General features: G+C 38.8%; 1 protein-coding gene across 1 annotated transcript; it reads right to left on the minus strand.

Moving 5' to 3' along the window:
* Positions 1-356: 356 nt before the first annotated feature.
* On the minus strand, positions 357-17699 carry Nbdy (negative regulator of P-body association). Its single transcript, XM_051141586.1, has 3 exons — positions 17335-17699; positions 15437-15573; positions 357-642 (listed from the first exon to the last, which is right to left on the minus strand). Exon 1 carries the CDS (start codon positions 17568-17570, stop codon positions 17364-17366), a length of 207 nt encoding a protein of 68 aa, XP_050997543.1. The 5' UTR covers positions 17571-17699; the 3' UTR covers positions 357-642; positions 15437-15573; positions 17335-17363.
* Between the last annotated feature and the right edge of the window lie 1448 nt (positions 17700-19147).

The raw sequence follows: 19147 nt of genomic DNA on the forward strand, positions 1-19147 counted from the left end.
CATGTTTATAATTAGGATACCGACTGTGTTTAATTCGCACCATTCTAGGAGTAGAGAAGTAGAAAAACAAGCACATAAACCATCTTGACCAAGAAAATAGTTAAGATGTGGAACACAAGGTGAGGGTTAATACAATAGGCTATGCATGCATGGCAGGGATAAATTGGTGGTAAGCTTCCATTTACTGGCAACCCAACTATTTTAGGATTTTACCTACCCATGCCTTTCCTGCCATAGTCACACTACAGTGATAACTGGATGGCCATCTGTAAGAAAAAGGTCAGATTTGGGCACTAATTTTAGTAATATTTTATATTTAGAATTTTTATGGAATATTTATTTTAAACTCAAAATTTAGTAGCTAATAGTCATATATCTCTAACATAGCAAAAAGACAAAACTTATTTGGACTTTAATATATTTATGCCATTTTAATGTAATACAGCAAAGACTGGGTATCAACAAAAGAGAGCGATGATTGGCTTCGGCAGGAACATCTCAAGGGCATTACTTGCTTTGGTGAGTTTACCATGATCCACACACACCATGGCCTTCAGTCCTTGAAGTCTACAACCTGATCTTGCCCATGTCCTAGATTCATCCAAATTCTGGAGGTGAAATCACAGTTGTTACATCATAATACTGAAAGATATAAAAAGAGAAGGATACTCATTTACAATGAGAAGTGCAATTATACAGGTCAAATACACCTATTCAGAAGACAAGACTTCAAATTCCCTTCTAAGCAGAATATGGGAAAAACAGATCGTAGGATACGGATAATCTGCAAATGCTTCCTACCTAATGCATTTGAATGCAAAAAAGGCTTTCCTGTCAACTAGATCAGATGGTTTTGCTACCCTAAGCACAATTTTCTCCCAGAAAATGGCTGGAATGCATGCTTCAGTGGCTCTTGCTTTTCTATGTATCCATCATGGATCACCTGGGCCCAGCATTGCTTCACTGACCTTGGCCAACTCAGATTCTTTAGAAAATTCATATTTAAACAACATGGATACAAATCCTCATCATAACACTTTCACCATTCTTTAATTTTTCCTGTCTCTGGATGAAAAGTACATATTTACCATTGTCTAAGCCTTTAAATATATGTATACATACATAATATTGATTTGTTTAATCAGTCCTTTGGATGGCATTGAGAATGATATAGTTACTACAGATTAGGAAAAGGTCCACAGTGGTTGATTTATGACAGAATGAGGTGGGGCTTCTGTTTGTATGTTGTTTTTATCTCAACAGATTTAACTGTAAAGAATGCACAACATCATTCATCATGGTTGACCATATACATTCTGTCTTCTATGACCTCTCTCTCCTTTGACCACTTTTGTTTTGTTTTGTTTTGTTTTTTGAGACAGAGTCTCTCTGTGTAGCATTGGATGTCCTGGACTTGCCTTGTAGACCAGACTGGCCTCGAACTCACAGCGATCCGCCGGCCTCTGTCTCCTCAGTGCTGGGATTAAAGGCATACGCCACCATTGCCCGACACTTTGACCACTTTTTAAAATCATGTTTTTGTACTACAAGACAGGGCAGTTTGATATGTTATTAGAAATAATTAACAAAGTATCCACTATACATGTTTGTGTGTATTAATGTGCACACCACAGTGTACATCAACTGTCTCCAAATTTATAATTTATTTCTTTAGATCCAAGTCTGAAAGGTTTATAAAATTTATTTTAAGGTAGGCGTAGTAAGAAGGGATAAAACATAAGCTATATAAAGATAGTATTAGAAGCTGGGTGGTGTTGCATGCCTGTAATCTTATCATTTAGGAAGTAAAGACAGGATGATTAGAAGCTAAAAGCCAACCTGGGCCAAATGAGACCCTGTGTCTAAAAAAATAAAAGAAAGAAAAATTTTAGTGATTTTCCCCCCAATAACCCCCTTCCCAATCTCTGCAGGTTGACAGATATAGTCTAGAGTAAATGCCCCACATTTTTATCACATTTATAAACTGATTTATTGACAAATATGGAAGGTTCTCTATTTGCTACTAAAAATGAATTTACATATTATACATTATTAGACAGTGTTTTCATTATTAACTCATATTCAGTAAACACTATAGATTTAATATGATCTTTTGAATATGCGTACAATAGTAGAGCATAATATTTTTACAATTTAACCAATAATTCTCTAAATAAGGGGTATTGAGTGTCTTTCCAATTGTCTTCATAAATATCCAAATACATTCTCAGCCTGTTAGATGTCAAGGCAAACCAAATTTTAAGATTCCCTAAGTATCTGTCAGAAAACTCTTGTTGATACTTAACTTCCTTATGTAAAATTGTATTGTACTTCTATATAGGTGACATGCATGCTTACATTCTTATATATAAATATCATAGATTATTTTATAATACATAAAATGATATGTATGATATATAAATAGTTGTTATATTGTTTAAGTGGTCTTTTAAAAGAAAAGTCTCCAAGCAAACTGATCAGATTCACTAATACAGTATAAGACAATCACAGTGACAAAGGAACCTCGTGGATCTGAGATGGGGGCTAATTGAATCCATAGACACAGAGCCTTTAATGGAGGGCCAACTGTGCTCTCTTAAAATAGTTATAATAGCCTATGCTCTGCATGTTTTAGACAGATCTCAGACAAAACTAGTTGCTCTTATACTTTAAATTTATGAAACATAAAATAACATGATATTTGATAATTATGTATCAGCAGTTATGAAGTTACATAAACAATTTTAAAATAATTTACCTTTAGCTACTTTAAAATCTGGTATTTTGTGCTCAAAGATGAATTAGAGGCAGGGTGTGGTGACACACAACTGGAATCCTAACACTTGGGAGTTAAATGCAGGAGGACCAGGAGTCTGAAATCAACCTGGATAACTATAGTGAGATCCAGGCAAGCCTGGGCTCCATAGCAAGATGCTACCTAAGAGAGATTATACTTAAAATTCCATAGGAAGCCTTAGTCAAAATTACTACTCTACTAAATAGATTCAACTTTCTTTCCCAATATAAGATTTTGAAATATGCCACACCAGTTCTTGTATTTATATTTTAGGAGGCTTCGTGGTACTATGAAACAAACCTAGGGATTCATACAAGCTAGGCGTGTTTTCTATCAACAGGCTATATGCTTAAGCTATGGTGCACTATTTTATGCACTAATAGTTTAATATTTTATTTTGTTTTTCAAAAAGTCTATACAATTGAAAACCAGAAACACAGAACGCAAGCAAAAAAAAGTGTAGTAATAAACACATTGTGGCTGATGTACTAGGGGAAAAACTCTCATTCCTACCAAGTAAATGTCAACTGACACAGGCAATATGGACAAATCAGAGAAAGCAATGTATTTTTCAAGTCGAAAAAGTACACAAAAATATATGGAGTGAAAAAAATAGAAAAGAGTAAGAGGTTCACCATAGTATGCTTTTTAAAAGGTAGGACAAAAGCCATAAAAAAGATGCAGAGATCACAATTTTTTTTTAAAAGAATGTGTGGCATTGCAAGCAGGAATTCCACTACTTGTTTGTCCAGATCCCTGTACTGCTTTCCAACCTCTTATCTCCTTCAGCTGAACTGCTGGCCGTGGAACCAGTACAGATTAGCAAAAATTCCTGGGTTGTTGACAAATGACAAACAGGAGTGGCTCCCGTTTGTGTATTTGGTTTTGGTTTCATCAGATTTAGCTATTGCTCTGCTTCCAGTAAAGAATGCACAGTATGCTTCTTTCTCAATTCCAACAGTCCACAGAACAGTGCCGGAATGTGCTGGGAGGATAACTTTCAAATTTGTCGTGAAACTCTGTGTGTTCCCAGTGTGGCCGACAGTTCCAAAGAGGTACAGGTGAACAGAAAAGGTTGGGCCTTGTGTTTAAGGCACTTAGTTCTATAGACACCCATCACCCCTAAAGGCACTATCCTATAGTTCTCCCTTTGGCCTCCACCCATTCCAGAGGACCCAGATCAACTGAGCCCAACAAAGGTGCATGTCCTTAGTGTGCATAGAGAGAGGGGTGACTGTCATTTGTCATCCAGTGGACATGGTATCTAAAAGGCCCAGGCAGCAATGATGTTTGCCTTCTGCCAAAAGCCAGATATTAGGCACCGGAGTGAACAAGGACAGCTAGGCTGAGCAGACCCAGGCTAAGCCTGATCTCTCATCGTGAGTCAGAGGCACCACCCAGAAAGAAGCCTGCATACCAGTGTGGTCCACAGGGCCAGTAGGCACTCCAGTTGCCCGAGGGAACACAGGCAGCAGTGTGGAGGCCAAGCAACAGGATTAGACCGTTGACAGTAGTATCCTTTGTGAAGACCTGCAGTGGCCCCACTCCTGAGAGCTACAGGCATGCTGGACCAGGTGTCTCCTTTCCTCACAGGATCAGAGCAGCGGACATGGTGGTGACGCACTTGTGCTTGGCACTTCAAGGCCTCAGTCAGTGGGAGCCTACCACCAAGCCTGCCTCCTTTTTCTTGCAGTGCTCCCATGCAGTGGAAACAAAGTGTCTTCTCTTCTTGTGATAAGCAAGCGGCCAGGGAGACACATGCTGATGCTTCCTCCTTACCGTCACTGATGGGTTTACACCTGCTCTTGTACTTGACTCTCTCTACTTACACTTTCCTCTGAATAGACATAGATCACACACAGATCACAGCTGAAACTCTTTCCCTGTCCATATACTGATGTGGGTCTGAAATCTTTCCAACCTCCAGAAAAGGCCAAGAAAGTCCTGAGCAAGGGGCTAAGAAACTAGGCTAGAGGACTTAGAGGACTTCTGTTCAGGCAGCAGACTGACCCGCCCCTCTGGCCTTCTCCATTTCTCTTGGTTCCTGCCCTTACAAGAACACACACACACACACACACACACACACACACACACACACACACACACACACAGAGTGTGACCCCATAAGAAGACACGAGTCATAGTCCAGCTCTCTACAGCATGAACTGCTAGTCCCAGTACTGGCTTAATCATAACTTTGCTGCAGGCCTTCTTTCTAATAAATTCCTCTAATAAATTCTAGTAAATTCCTCTGGAGGCCATACCACCTTGGGCTGAGACAACCAAACAGTCAGGAGAGGCTTTTACCCAGACAGAAGAAGAAAGGAGTGTCTTATATGAATGAGCACCAGGCAGCTTACTCCTGTATGACTGAGCAGAGTGGATGAACTATCACCAGAGAGCCCAGAAAGTCACCGGATATCTCAAAGCTCAAAATATCTCCTTAGCTCTGTCCTCTGAGCAGTTAAGAGTCTCTAATCACAGGAAAGGCAAAGGATGCTAAGTATGGGCAGAAAGGAAAGAATGAGACAAAGAAGCAGAGGAAGACTTGGTAAACTCATGCTAACTGGATGTTTCCTGGATCCAGTCCTTTTGAATGGGTGGAAACTCACATTCATGGTGAAAAGACAATACAAATGCCCTCCTTCCTGGTAAGGGTCATTATACCAAAAGTCCTCTTGTCGATGTGATGTTCCTTTAATAAGGACAATAAGGATACAACTGTAGGCCTGAAAGACCTAAAGATAGCAAAAAGACAAGGCTGAATTTTGCTCTTGTTATGGCATCAGCACACTTTAAGGGGATGGATATTGCTATGTCCCTGTATCCAATTGCGAACATCAGTGTAATTAAATGCTTCAGTGTAATTAAAGGAACAAACAAAAACCCAGTAGTAGTTGGTTTTACCCTAGGTCTCTGGGCTACTTAGTCTCAGGTTCTTGACCACTTAAGCAGTACCGGGCATGAGTTCCATCTCATGGAGTGGATCTTCAGTCAAATCAGACATTGGCTGGTTACTCTCACAAACTTTATACCACCATCGCTCTAGCATATTTTGCAGGCAGGACACTATTGTCAAGTCAAGGGTTTGTAGCTGGCCTGGTGTTTCCATTTCTCCTTTGGTAGCCTATAGAGTACCTTCCCACACAAGACACTAGAACAGAGTTAAAGGCTCTATGTAGGCACCAGGTCAACTTCTCCATGTTCAATGAGTTGTGTAGGTGTTGTCTTCGGCAGTGGGGCCTTGTTGTCAGTTCCTGGAGAGCAGCATATTGTCTTGGCAGCAACCTAGGTTCTTTAGGAATTTCCATGGGACACTTTCTACTGGTCTTAAAAGAAAGTAGTAATAAAATGGCTCCTGATGACATTCTGCTATACTCACAGATCATTACCCTGCTCAGCCATCATCAGAGAAGTTTCCTCCTGCAGCAGATGAGAACAAATACAAAGACCAACAGCCAGACAGTATATAGAGAGTGAGGGACCTTGGAACACTCAGCCCTAGATGGGATGCCTCCATCAAATCCCTCCCTCAGAACTCAGGGAACCTGTGCAAAGAGGAGGTGTTAAGAATGTAAGAACCAGCTGGGCCATGGTGGCACACACCTTTAATTCCAGCACCAGGAGGCAGAGGCAGGAGGCTCTCTGTGAGTTTGAGGCCAGCTTGGTCTACAAAATGAGTCCCAGACATCCAGAACTACACACAGAAACCCTATCCCGGGGCGAGGTCAGGGTCAGAAGAAGAGGCCAAGCCTCAATAGTTGAAGCTGTTTTAAAGAGTGTAAGAGCCAGAGGGGCTGGAGGACACCAGAACATGTTTCTATAAATCAACTGAGCAAAGCTCATATGAACTCACAGAGACTGGGGCCACATGCACAGGGCCTGCACAGGTCATCTGCATATATATATTACGGTTTCCACTTTAGTGTTTTCGTGGGATTCCTTAGTGGGTCTCTGACTCTTGTTCCTTCCCTTGGGCTCATTTCCTTCTGTTGGCTTGGCTTGTCCAACTCTGATGTGCTAATTTTTGTTTTATCTTATTATAACTTTATTGTATTTTATTTAAGATTTTACTGTAGAAATAAGGAAGTCATTAAATGATTTTAAGCAGAGAAACAGTATGGTTATATATATTTTAGAGATATCATTTTTCAATACTAAGCCCTTTACCATAGGACACTATTGCTTTTTGAATTTTCTTTAAAGTCAGGACATCAAACTCTCCCAGAACCTCTCTTCTACTTCCCCTTTGTTCATCTTGTTCTAGGTACTCTTGAGATTTTGGTGATCCAGGAGTTTTATTCATATGGTTCTCTATAGGTATTAATGTTTTAGAGCATCTAGTTTCCTCCTTTGGCTTCACGTATCATTCTTGATGGTTTATAACCTAGTTATCAAAACTTCTCTTGCCCCCTCAGATCTTAACCAGGCTTGCCAGGAATCTTCACCTAGACTGCTAACTTAAAACAGTGAAAAGGATTGCATGTACTAGGTCTTCTATCTCAGTGATTTCACATCATACTAAGTCCAGAAACTTAAGAATTGGGTTCCTTTATATAGAAATCTTCTCTGCCATGAACATTTGTCAAGTTAATTTGGCAAAGTTAGAATTCCAGTTACTCAAACAATGACTCCAGAACAACAGTGAAGGTGTTTTGTTTTGTTTTACCTTGTGAATAACATCTACAATCAACTGGCTTTAAATAATGAGAGAGAGGGATAATCTAGATAGATCTGATTTAGCCAGTTGATAGGCTTGAAAAATAGAGGCAAAGCTTTCCTAAAAATGTACATATCTGTTATAGCCTGTGCCTGAAAATTCCATGTACCCTTCCTCTGAGTCCAGTCTATAAGCCACAATCAATACACCACAATTGTATAAAATTTCTTAGTACATATCTCCTGTCTATGTTTCCCAGATTAAATCCCAATTAATATATCATCTAATCAATATTACATACATCTTTTTAAATCCACTTATCTGTTTCATCCCAACTATCAGGAATTGAGCTAAGGCTTTTGTTATTTGAAAGAATTTTCACATTATTAACCATCTTTTCAATCCAACCTCTTTCTATGCTATCTTCCATATGAAGATTAGTATGGTGTGTATAAAATATGCATGTGAACATAGCACTTTCCTTAAAAGGTTTTTTTTTTTTTTGAAGCAGGGTCTGACATCTCCCTATATAGCCCTGGCTAGCCTGGACTTTGCTATGTAGACTAGTTTGGTCTTGAACTCACAAAGAACCACCTTCCTCTACCTCCCAATTGCTATTATTAAAGGAGTGTGCCAAACTTGGCTTTCCTTAAAAATTTTTAATGACTTTCTATGTCTTATTGATTTATCTGGAAACTATTTAATAAAGAACACAAAGTCTTCATATTCATGTTCCAGGTTACTCAATAGGCTCATCCCTACATCCCAAGAAGTTCTACGAGTTGCAGATCTAGCTACTATTGTTGGTACCCTCTAAAAGAACAGGCTGTCTTGAACTCTGTATTTTTGGTCTCTACAATCTCACTACTTATTCTCCATTTTTCACTGTGAGGGTTTAAATGAGAAATGAACCCTATATTTAAATACTTACATCCCCAGTACCTTGATGCTGTTAGGAAATGTTATGGACCTGCTGGTGCATGCCTGTAATCCTAGCAACTCAGGAGGCTGGGGCACGATTGGTGCTTGAGAGTTCAGTGCCAGCCTCCTGGGTTTCAGGAAATGTTATCAAGCCTTTTTGAGGTAGAGTCTTTCAGGAGGAAGCAAGTAAGTAGGGGTGAACAGTGAGGGTTGGTAGCCTTGCCCCACTTCCTGCTAGCTCTCACTGCTTCCTGGATAAAATGCAACCAGCCAGCCTCTTGCTTCAGCTGCCTGCTGTCATGACTTCCTTACCATTATCGACTCTATCCCTCTGGAACCTTAAACCAAAATAAACCATTTCTTCCTTTAGTTGCTTTTCATCGTGGCATTTTATCACAGAAACAGAAAACCAATACATCTTTTAACTATTTCCTACCCTTAATACTTAAGACTACTTTTAAAGACCAGCACAGACACTGATCCACAGAAAAATCCAGCTTGGTACTCCTAATCTAAGCAGAATAGCCTCTTGCATTCTCTTACAGCATTATGTGCCAATCCCTAGAGAACTTACCAAACCAGGTTATGCCTTTAGTAAGTGAGTTAGACATCTTATTTTTTGCAGGATTGGCACCGGGCACAATGTCTGTAATGTAATACATGTTTGCTTTAATACATGTTTTTAAAACTATCTGCTAGTTGAATGAAAGAATGCATGATCAAGCACTGAGTGTTGGATTATAGTTAGCTGCTATAATGGAATGTGAGGAAAGCAAAATAATAGCTACCTAAAGGGGCTCACATCATAAGTCCCAGAATTGGCAACTATACCGATTACCTAGATAAAAGAACCCTGCTGATGTAATTCGGCTGCGGATTTCAAGACAGAAGAATTTCCCCCTGGGTTAATTGGCTAGCATACTCTGATAGAATGTCCATTTAAACACAGACGTCCTTTCCCTAGGTGAGTCAGAGAAAGGATAGATGAGAATAGGAAATGGAGAAATTTTAAGTATGAAAGGGACTCAACTTGTAGTTGGCTTTGAAGGCAATGAAAAAGGATCACAACTGAAAGGATTCTAAATGCTGGAAATGCCCATCACCAGACATCCATCATGAAAATGGGGCTCTCACTCTTACTTTTGTAAGGAACTCAATTCTGCCAACAACTTAAGGAACAGAATCCAACTTCTCTTCTAGAGCTCTGGAAAGGCATGCAGCAGGCCAGCACTGTGATTTATCAGATAAAACTTATACCAGGCTTCTGATCTACAGCAGTATAGTATAGTAAAGTTGTGCTTTTGAGCCTAAATCAATAATACACTCAGGGATGCAAGAAAATACAATATACAGCAAAAAAGGGGGAGTGGGCAGGGCATGAGGTGCACACCTTAAATCCCAGAACCCGGGAGGCAGAAGCAGGAAGATCTCTGGGAGTTCAAGGCCAGAGTTCCACACCAGTCAAGGCTAGGTCAGCAAGACCCAGTCTCAAAAAACAAAACAAACAAACAAACAAACAAAAAAAAAAACCCAAAGTTTCTAGATGGTCTAACAAGAGGTCAGAAAGTATGATTGCTAGGGAAAGAGCCTCACCATTGTAAAGATAAAGTATTATGAAGAAGTGAAAAAATGGGCTGATGAGATAGCCGAGCAATTAAGAGCATTTGCTGCTCTTCCAGAGGACTCAGGTTCAAGTCTCAGCACTCACATGGCAGCTCACAACTGTCTATAACTCCAGTCCTAGGGAATCTGATGTCCTCTTTTGGTCTCTGCAGGCACCAGGCAAACAATTGGTACATAGACATGCATGCAGGCCAAACACCCATATGCATAAAATAAAATAAAATGAAATCTTTACAAATAAATAAAATGTGAAAAATGACCAACCGCCTTGAAATGTTGAAGAGAGTGTAGGTGAGACTGCTTAAAAGACAAAACAAACAAAAACTCTGAACCAGCCAGCTAAATAAACACTCTGAAGCAAGAAAACATGAAGGCAGAATATGAGAACCCCCTTTAACATTGACTGCTTCTAGCCAGGCATGGTGGCTCAGATCGCTGTGAGTTCAAGGCCAGCCTGGTCTAAAAGCGAATCCAGGACAGCCAGGGCTACACACAGAAACCAAAAACGGAAAAGAAAAACCCACTGACTGCTTCTGCAAAGAGGCAACCAAAAGGAAGTATATGGTATTAAATATAAACTATATTTCTATGTGTGTCCCATAGAATAAAACTACGTAGGAAATACTAAGAAAATGTGCCTGCCTAGCTATCCATGAAATTACCAAAGGCATCAAAATCCTGTGATAAACTACCATTTGGCAACCCCTCATGCAATGTGATAGGAAAGACAGCACATCAGCTATGTAATCTTCTTGCTAAAAACGTCTAAATTATTCATGGTAAAATGAACCAATCAGAGAAGCCGAGATTATGAGCATATACAGGACAACTACCTGGATACAAGAATGGCCATATCACGAAGAACTGAACACAGAAAACAAGCAAATGTAGTCTAGATTTTAGAAGACCAAAGATTTATGATAAGTAAATGCAATGCATGATGATGTAAACAAATGAAGCCTACACAGGGCAATGTTAGGTAAAATTGATATGGAAAATATCTTACATAGCAGTACTGTAGAGATGTTATAATACCAATGCTTTTGTTCTTCAGAATTTGAAGAACTACTTAAAGGTGAAATATGGTAACGTCTAAAAGTTACTTGTAACTTTTGGTTTGGCAAAAGTGTGTATATATGCATGAATGCATGCATATACAAATGTATGTATGTATGTGTATATTCTGTATATTCAGAAAAAAAAGAGTTTATATGGTAAACTGTAAACAATTGATTGTCTATGAAAGATTTTAAACATATAAAAAGTATTTAGACATAGCTTATCCTTACTGCTAAATATAAATCTTATTGGTAAACTAAAAACCAAGTCACTGCATTCACACTTTTGGCAGAATGTTTTCTGAAGGATACAATCAACAAAATAGAGTGTAAGTAGAGTGAGCAAGATGGCTCAGCAGGTAAAGGCTCTTACCATCAAACCTGACAAAGATGAGTGTTGGAGTCACCCATGAGGTGGAGGGAGAAAACACGTTCTTTAACATTGTCCATCAATCACCACAAATGAGTCATGGCACACATGCCCTCCCACATGCATGCACATACCCCCATCACACATATGTACATAAAGAATAAATAAATAACTGTAATCTAAAATACTGAATGGGGCCAGGCATGGCAGTTTACACCTTTACTCTCAGCACTTAGGAGGCAGAGGCTGGTGGATGTCTGTGAGATCAAAGCCAGTCAGATATACATAGTGAGTTCCAGGCTACCCAGGGCTACATACAGAGACTTTGTATCAACTAAAAGGTGACCAGATTAAAGAACTGAAAAAGAAATGCCATCTCCACAATGCAGACTTACTGTTACTGTATTAATTGAAACAAAATAGATTTTAAGAAAAGGTCACAAAAATGATTTTTTAAAAAGATGCATCCTATACTTTACTAGGGATATAGAAGCTTTATACAACAAGGTAACACATTTAACAGATATTTATAGACCCTTACATATAATAGGTGGAATATACAAACCCTTTACAAACACACAAGAAACAGTAATGATTATGTTCTCTAAGACACAAGGCAAATTTCAACAAATATGAAACAATGTTTGTACTCCAAAATTAAATGTGAAATAAAAGATAAAAAGATCCATTGATCCACACCTCAGCTTGTAAATACGATCTCCCAGTAGCACAGTCAAATAGAGAAATGGTCAATGGGGTAGAAAATATAAGATGAGCCTGAAAGTAAGGAAGAAGAGAAATATTAAAATAAGTCAAAATATCTGTCAAAGAATGGTGAGCATGCTAGAGGATAGAGAAGACAACTTGAATAAAATAATTATGATGGCAACAGGCAATGAACTAACACAAAAATTTAGGTGCCTAAATATAATAAATAAATAAATAAATGGAGAAAAAAGCTTTCTCTTCAAGTAGAATATAAACTAGTGAATTCAGTAAAAATGGTGGAGCTTGAAACATTATTTTGTAGTCATAGTAAAAACATTTAGTAAAAAATAATCAACAGATGCCGAAACTGCTAGAAGATAGTTTGGTGAGGAACAGAAAAGTTATGCAATCTCCAAGTAGTCACAGCAAAATTGTTGGCTACAAAAAGAAAGCAATGGGTTAATCTAACAAAACCCCAACAACTTAACCAAGAAACCAAAGCTGAAATCACATCTGCATCATGAGCAAGCTAGAGCTATGATGCTGAGAGAAAAACTTCACATGATTTCTGTGCTCTTCTTGCCAACGTACATCATCAAAATATAAAAATAGGGAAATGATACATACACACACCTAAACCGAGGAGCCCTCTAACAAAACAATTGTCTTACGTTTTGAAAAATTGTCAGTGTCAACAAAGACAGAGAACTGAAGCAATTGAAGAAACTTCCTGATCAAGGACTGGAACGAGACACACACACACACACACAGAGAGAGAGAGAGAGAGAGAGAGAGAGAGAGAGAGAGAGAGAGAGAGAGAGAGAGAGAGAGAGAGAGAGAGAGAGAGAGAGAGAGAGAGAGAGAGAGAGAGAGAGAGAGAGAGAGAGAGAGAGAGAGGGAGGGAGGGAGAGAAACTAAGTGTAATACATCATCCTGGATTGAAATTTCAACCAAGAAACAGGTAATTAATTATGAGAAAGTATTTACTCCAAGTAAACACAGTGAAGCATTAAGAAGGAAAGCAGAGATACAGCCGCATGAGAGAACAACTGTTGCAAAGTATTGTTTGATAAATGTGGCTAAAGTTTTCTGTAATATCCTCATAGTTTAATCAAGGACTTATTCAGTATACAGCCTAACCATAATTTCTGTATCTATTGAAAGAAAAAAAAAAGCTTTCAGTTTTTGTTTTGTTTGTAGACAAGGTGTCACTATGTAGCCCAGGCTGGCATGATGCACTAGTAGACCAGACCTGCCTCCAACTCAGAGATGCACCTGTCGGTTTCCTGAATGCTGGAGTTAAAGGTATGCACCACCATACCTGGCAAGAAAAAGTTTTATATTACCAAACTCTACAGAGATGTACAGCAAGTATATAAATTTCTTTTTTGTTGCACGAAAGATTAAAAAATACTTTAGTGAAATTTAATTATACTTTGGTTAATGGATTCATAATGGGATTGTTTAAAAGAATGCATAAATAACTAGACATTTAAAAAACAAAAAAAAATGTCATAGGCTAGGGCTGGAGAGATGATTCAGTGGTTAAGAGCTCCCGTTGCTCTTGCAGAGGATGGAGTATAGCTCCCAGCACTCACATATAATCTCACATCCATCTGTAACTCCAGTTCCAGGGGATCTGAGGCTTTCCTCTGACATCCATAGGGAACAGGCATACACATGGTACATACATACATGCATGCAAAACACCCATCCATATGAAATGCCCAAATTAAAAAATTCATCAGAGATATTGTAAAGTGATAATTTGTTGAAGTATAATAACAAAACAATATATACAAACCTGTGAAATTCTTACAAAATGTAGAGAATACTTTGTAGTTTAAACCTTTTAATTTAGAAAAGAAATATTAATGAGCTAGAGTCCAACTTACTAAATTAGAAAATGAACAGATAAAAAAGAACTAGAAGAAAAAAATATAGATAAAAATAAAAGAGAAAGCATGGCTGGAGAGATAGCTCTGTAAGTGAGCCGCTTACTATGCAAACACAAACATCTCTAGCACTAAATATGAGCTGGGCACAGTTGCCAGGCTTGTCAACACAGTGCTGGGCAGGTGGAGACAGACTGATCACTTGGGCTCCCTGGCCAGGTAGCCCACCCTGATCTGGTCACAGTAACAGCTCTTGTCTCAAAACATAAAAAACAACCACAAAAACTCAATAAAACAAAAGACCAAAAAAGTGGATGATTCCTCAAGGCTAATATAGGGAGGCTAATCACGGCCCTGACCACACCCCCAAAGCATGTGAAAGCCTTGTCAAAATCAAAATAAGGAAACACATTAAAAATATTGCAATTTATCACATTGTCATGCTGTCATATGAATGAGGAAAATATGCTTATGCAAATAGATATAGACAAAATATTCAGTAGGAAAAAAAAAGCCTCCATACCCCTTCACAATTAATCCTCTCAGCAAACAAGGAACACAAACTAATTTTCCGCCAGGCTGTGATGGCGCACACCTTTAATCCCAGCACTCAGAAAGCAGAGGCAGGTGGATCACTGTGAGTTCGAGGGCAGCCTGGTCTACAGAGCAAGTCTAGGACAGCCAGGGCTATACACAGAGAAACTCTGTCTCAAAAAACAAACAACAACAACAACAACAACAAAACCCCAACTAATTTTCTTGGACAAACTACAAACTAAAAACAACAACAACAACAACAATAATAATAATAATAATAATAATAATAATAATAATAAATATTATAAAAGAAGGCAGTTCCATTAAGATATAATTTAAAGCGCCGGGCGGTGCTGCATGCCTTTAATCCCAGTGCTTGGGAGGCAGAGGCAGGCAGATCTCTGTGAGTTCGATGCCAGCCTGGTTTACAAAGTGAGTCCAGGACAGCCAAGGCTACACAGAGAAACCCTGTGTCACAAAAAAAAAAAAAAAGGTATAATTTAAAAATAGCCCAAGATAATTTATAAATTACCAGAAAAAATATAATCCAGAAAGGATACGTGTTATAAAATTAATATAAAAGTACCAATCATTTCCCCCTTTACTAGTAACAATTAGAAAATGGGGTTTAAAAAGGCTCACTTTCCAGTAATGACAGAAACCATAAAGTACATTTACTAAACTGCCTTGCAAATTTATGTGGTTATTTTTTTTTTGTTTGTATGGTTTCATATACTATAGAAAATGTTTTAATTGTATCATTAATGCTAGCTTTTAGGGTTTTGTCTGGTTATTTTGAAGATGCCATCATCAACTCCTTTTTTCCTCCTTTACATGAATTTTCAGTTAAAAAAAAAAAAAGATTACCTTTAGCATCACAACTTCCAGGTGCAGGACACCAGCAAAAGCAGGGTAGCATTGGAAAAAATCTTTATGGTCTTCAATGAGTGAACTATTTTACAAATGCACCAAGGAAATGGAATCATACTGCAATCTTTCACAGACTGAAAAAAAAATAACACAAGGTGAAGTCATTTCTTCTGTCACATGTAGTCTGTCTCATATTCCCCTGGCCTCTTCAGTGCCTTATGTTCCCTTCAGCTCCCAATTCAATGGCACATTCCCAGTAAATAACCGGCCGCACAGTACTAGGGGTTATTTCTGCACAGCAGCTTACGGCATCAATTCTGAAAGCAAGCATCTTCCTTTTTTTAATCAAATCGTATCATGGCCACTTAGTGTCGCACAACTTGTGACAACTTACAGGCCTATATAAACATCCTCCAGTGGATCGGTGATTAAACCCAAACACGCAAAGCCCTTTAGAAAAATATGGCATACAAAAAATTTCAGCAAGTATTCGCCATGACAGTTTTCTATGATTTAAATCACTGGGGAGAAATGATGCCTCTCCTATGTACTTCTTGCCCTGAACAGCCTCCTTTGTTTTCCAGGTGAGCAATTCTTTCCCTATAGCTTGCTAAATCACCACATTTTCCCTTTGAATAGAGGTAAAAATGAGGCAAGGAAGGGCCTGAGGAATGCCAATCATCTGCTTTTAGGTGAAATGGGACTCCTTGTTATGCTTTAGCAACAAACCTGGTATCTAGAACAGTCACAATTGCCAGTGTTATTCATTGACTTGCTCAAAATATCTGTTTCATTCCAGCTTTGTCACAGCCACTGTGCCTTGCATCTGTCCCCCCACATCCTCCTGTGCAAGGCCTAAGCACAGCAAGGACTCCATGATGGTTTATGGTATGAGATGAAGAAGGGCTTATGAGCCTTGAGTCAAACTTGGTGGGTTTTTGTTTGTTTGCTTTTTTTTTCAACATTCTATAAGGCTCATTTAAACAGGCTATTGGTTTCCAGAAAGGAAGAATTTGAGTCTTAAAACACAAATAGTACTTGTCTGGTAATCTCCTACGCTATTCATTCTTCAAGAATAAACTGCGTACTCTTTAGCAGAACAGTCAAGGCCCACAGCCCTGTGTCTCACTTCTTTCACAGATTCCAGACATGCTGCCCCAGAACAACCCTGCCCTGCCCTCCCTCTGGCTTTTATCCTGGAAACACTAGGCCTAAAAAGCATTCCATCCCATATGGCACATGTCACTCACCCTTTATAAGGCCCACCCAAAGTTCCCCCTTCCTCTTTGATGGCTCTTGATTACTAACAGGCAGTGATTTGGTCCATCCTCCATGATTCCTGAATACCTTGAACAAGCAAATTTTTATAGTACTTGGGTTTGACCATCATATTATAACTTTCATTTTCACTTATTAAATGCCATCATACACGGTAAAAAGAAAAAACCCTAGTTCTCAAAGCTCACCTGACAATCTCCTCTGGGCACAGGCATTAGGCCTTGAGTACATCCTTGCTCTTGGTCTTGAACTAAGCATTTTTAAATAGAAAAAAAATTTGCCAATATACACAAAAACAGAAGAGTATAGTAAATCCCCACCCAGTTTTAACAGCAACCAGTGAACATTTTGTTACTATCTCCTTACACCTTGGCCTGTCATGAAAAATCAAAGTACTGCAGTTTATTTTTAAAACTACAATTATCTCATGTAAAATATCATAATGACTCAATGCAGTCAAATACCCATTTCATCCAAGCATACTTTTCAACGCCTGTGCTTTGTTTCTCTTCTTTTTGAATTTGTGGAAAGAACAGGAAAGAGGGAAAGACTTGGGGAAAAGCATAGTTAAGTTTCAGAGAGCCTGGATGTCCCAGATGAGAAAGAAAGAATCTGACCTGATTTAGGCTGGGAAAAATCTATTTCACTACTTCTCCGGAGGAGGAGGGTGCGACTTCAGTCCAGCAGATGCAGGAGGAGGCGCCGAAGGGAGAGTCGTACTACCTCCACTGGGAGTCCCTTCTGGATAATCCCACCGCGGAGCCAGGAGACAGCGCTTTTTTGGAGGCTTGGGTTCCCGCGTATTTCCTGGTGGGAGCGTGGATCTCCCGGAGGCACAAGGTTGGTCCCCCATAGGTATGACAGGACCAGAGCGTCAGTTTTCTCTGGTGGGCCCTGGCAAGGCCGAGAGATCTGAGATGGCGGCGGATCCCCTCCAGGCACAGGGCTGGCTTCCTCCTGGTTTCGCTGTTACCGTATTTCCTGTATCCTGAGACGTATATCCCTTCTCCGCCTCCGCAGCGCTCGGTTCCCCAGCCCATTATAACCTTTCTACGAGAATGGAATGCAAAAAAAAAAAAAAAAAAAGTGCACATTTAGTAAAACGCTTTTCCATAGCACATCTCTCCCGCAGTTTAATTACCTGTATGGACAGTTTTATACAGTTTAATTTAAAAAGTATCAATTTGCCTGTAACTGGCCAACCAGGCATATCTTAATGAATGGGTGTGTGGGATGGTCGCGGGGGGTGCTGTAATGAAAGAAATTAAACGTTTTGCAGTGCAGTCGCTTATGCACATCTCAGAGGCTTGAAAGCCAGTAAAACCATCTAAAAAGCTGTATACAAACATGTTAACTGACTGATTGCAGTTTTAAATTGCAAGCCGATTATGGAAAACGGATGCACAATAAATTTATCATGTGTCATAAAAAGCAAGAACTGTGTTTACTTAATATTTTAAAATTTTTCTCATCTTTGAAAACTCACTGTATTTTTTCCCCTCATTCCAACATCCAAGATATCTCTGAAAACAGACAATTGGGGTCATTCCTTGTTTAATTGGCAAGATTTTATTTCTTTCTTAAGGCTATGGAAAACAATGACTCATCTTACTATTGTGGTATGTTATATTCTATGTTATATGGTAAGGAACCAGAACCAGCTACCAGAAGGTGCTAGAAAACTGAGAAAAGTCTTCTGCATTTCTTTGATAGGCATGACTAAATAATCTTAATGTCTATGCTACTTTGCCTGTTCTCAAACTATACCACACTTTCCACTACTGCCCTCATTGTTTTCTGATGGAGAAATTTCAAATGTCACAAGAACTCTCTTCACAAATTACCATTTACAAGTTCTGGTGTATTTAATTAAATTATTGGAATTTTGCTTTCAATCTATGATCATTTATGGGTGATCTATTTAAAGCACTTACTATCTCGTACCTCAAAGATAGCTACCTCCCTCCAAGCACTCAGGGCAGCCTTTTGCACAAATTAGGTGTCAATAGATATTTGGTAGAATTCAATGACCTTATGGGTTTTTTTAATTAAAAAAAAAAAACAAAATTAAAATCTAATGACATTATTTCTCTTTTTGCTTTTTCTACCTCCAATATGCCCTCCAATTAAGCCCTGTAACTAAAGATAGCCATATCAATTGCTACTAATATAACCAGAAAATCTTAATGAAAAAAAGTAAGGGAATATTAAGAGAAAATGCTTTAGAATCAAAAGAACATTTGTACCTGAATAATAATATAGGAGCCAACATTATAGAAGTAATAGTCCAAGTTATGGGTGTGAATGCTATGCCAAGAAAACACTAGAGAGAAAATAGAACTGGCTAAAACTGGAATGTGGGTAGGTAATGGCAGATGGAAGAAAGGCTGCTGCAAAGTTTGAGGAAAAGTGAACAACATCAGAAGACTC

This window comes from Acomys russatus, chromosome X (assembly GCF_903995435.1).
Source record: "Acomys russatus chromosome X, mAcoRus1.1, whole genome shotgun sequence".
NCBI lineage: Eukaryota > Metazoa > Chordata > Mammalia > Rodentia > Muridae > Acomys > Acomys russatus.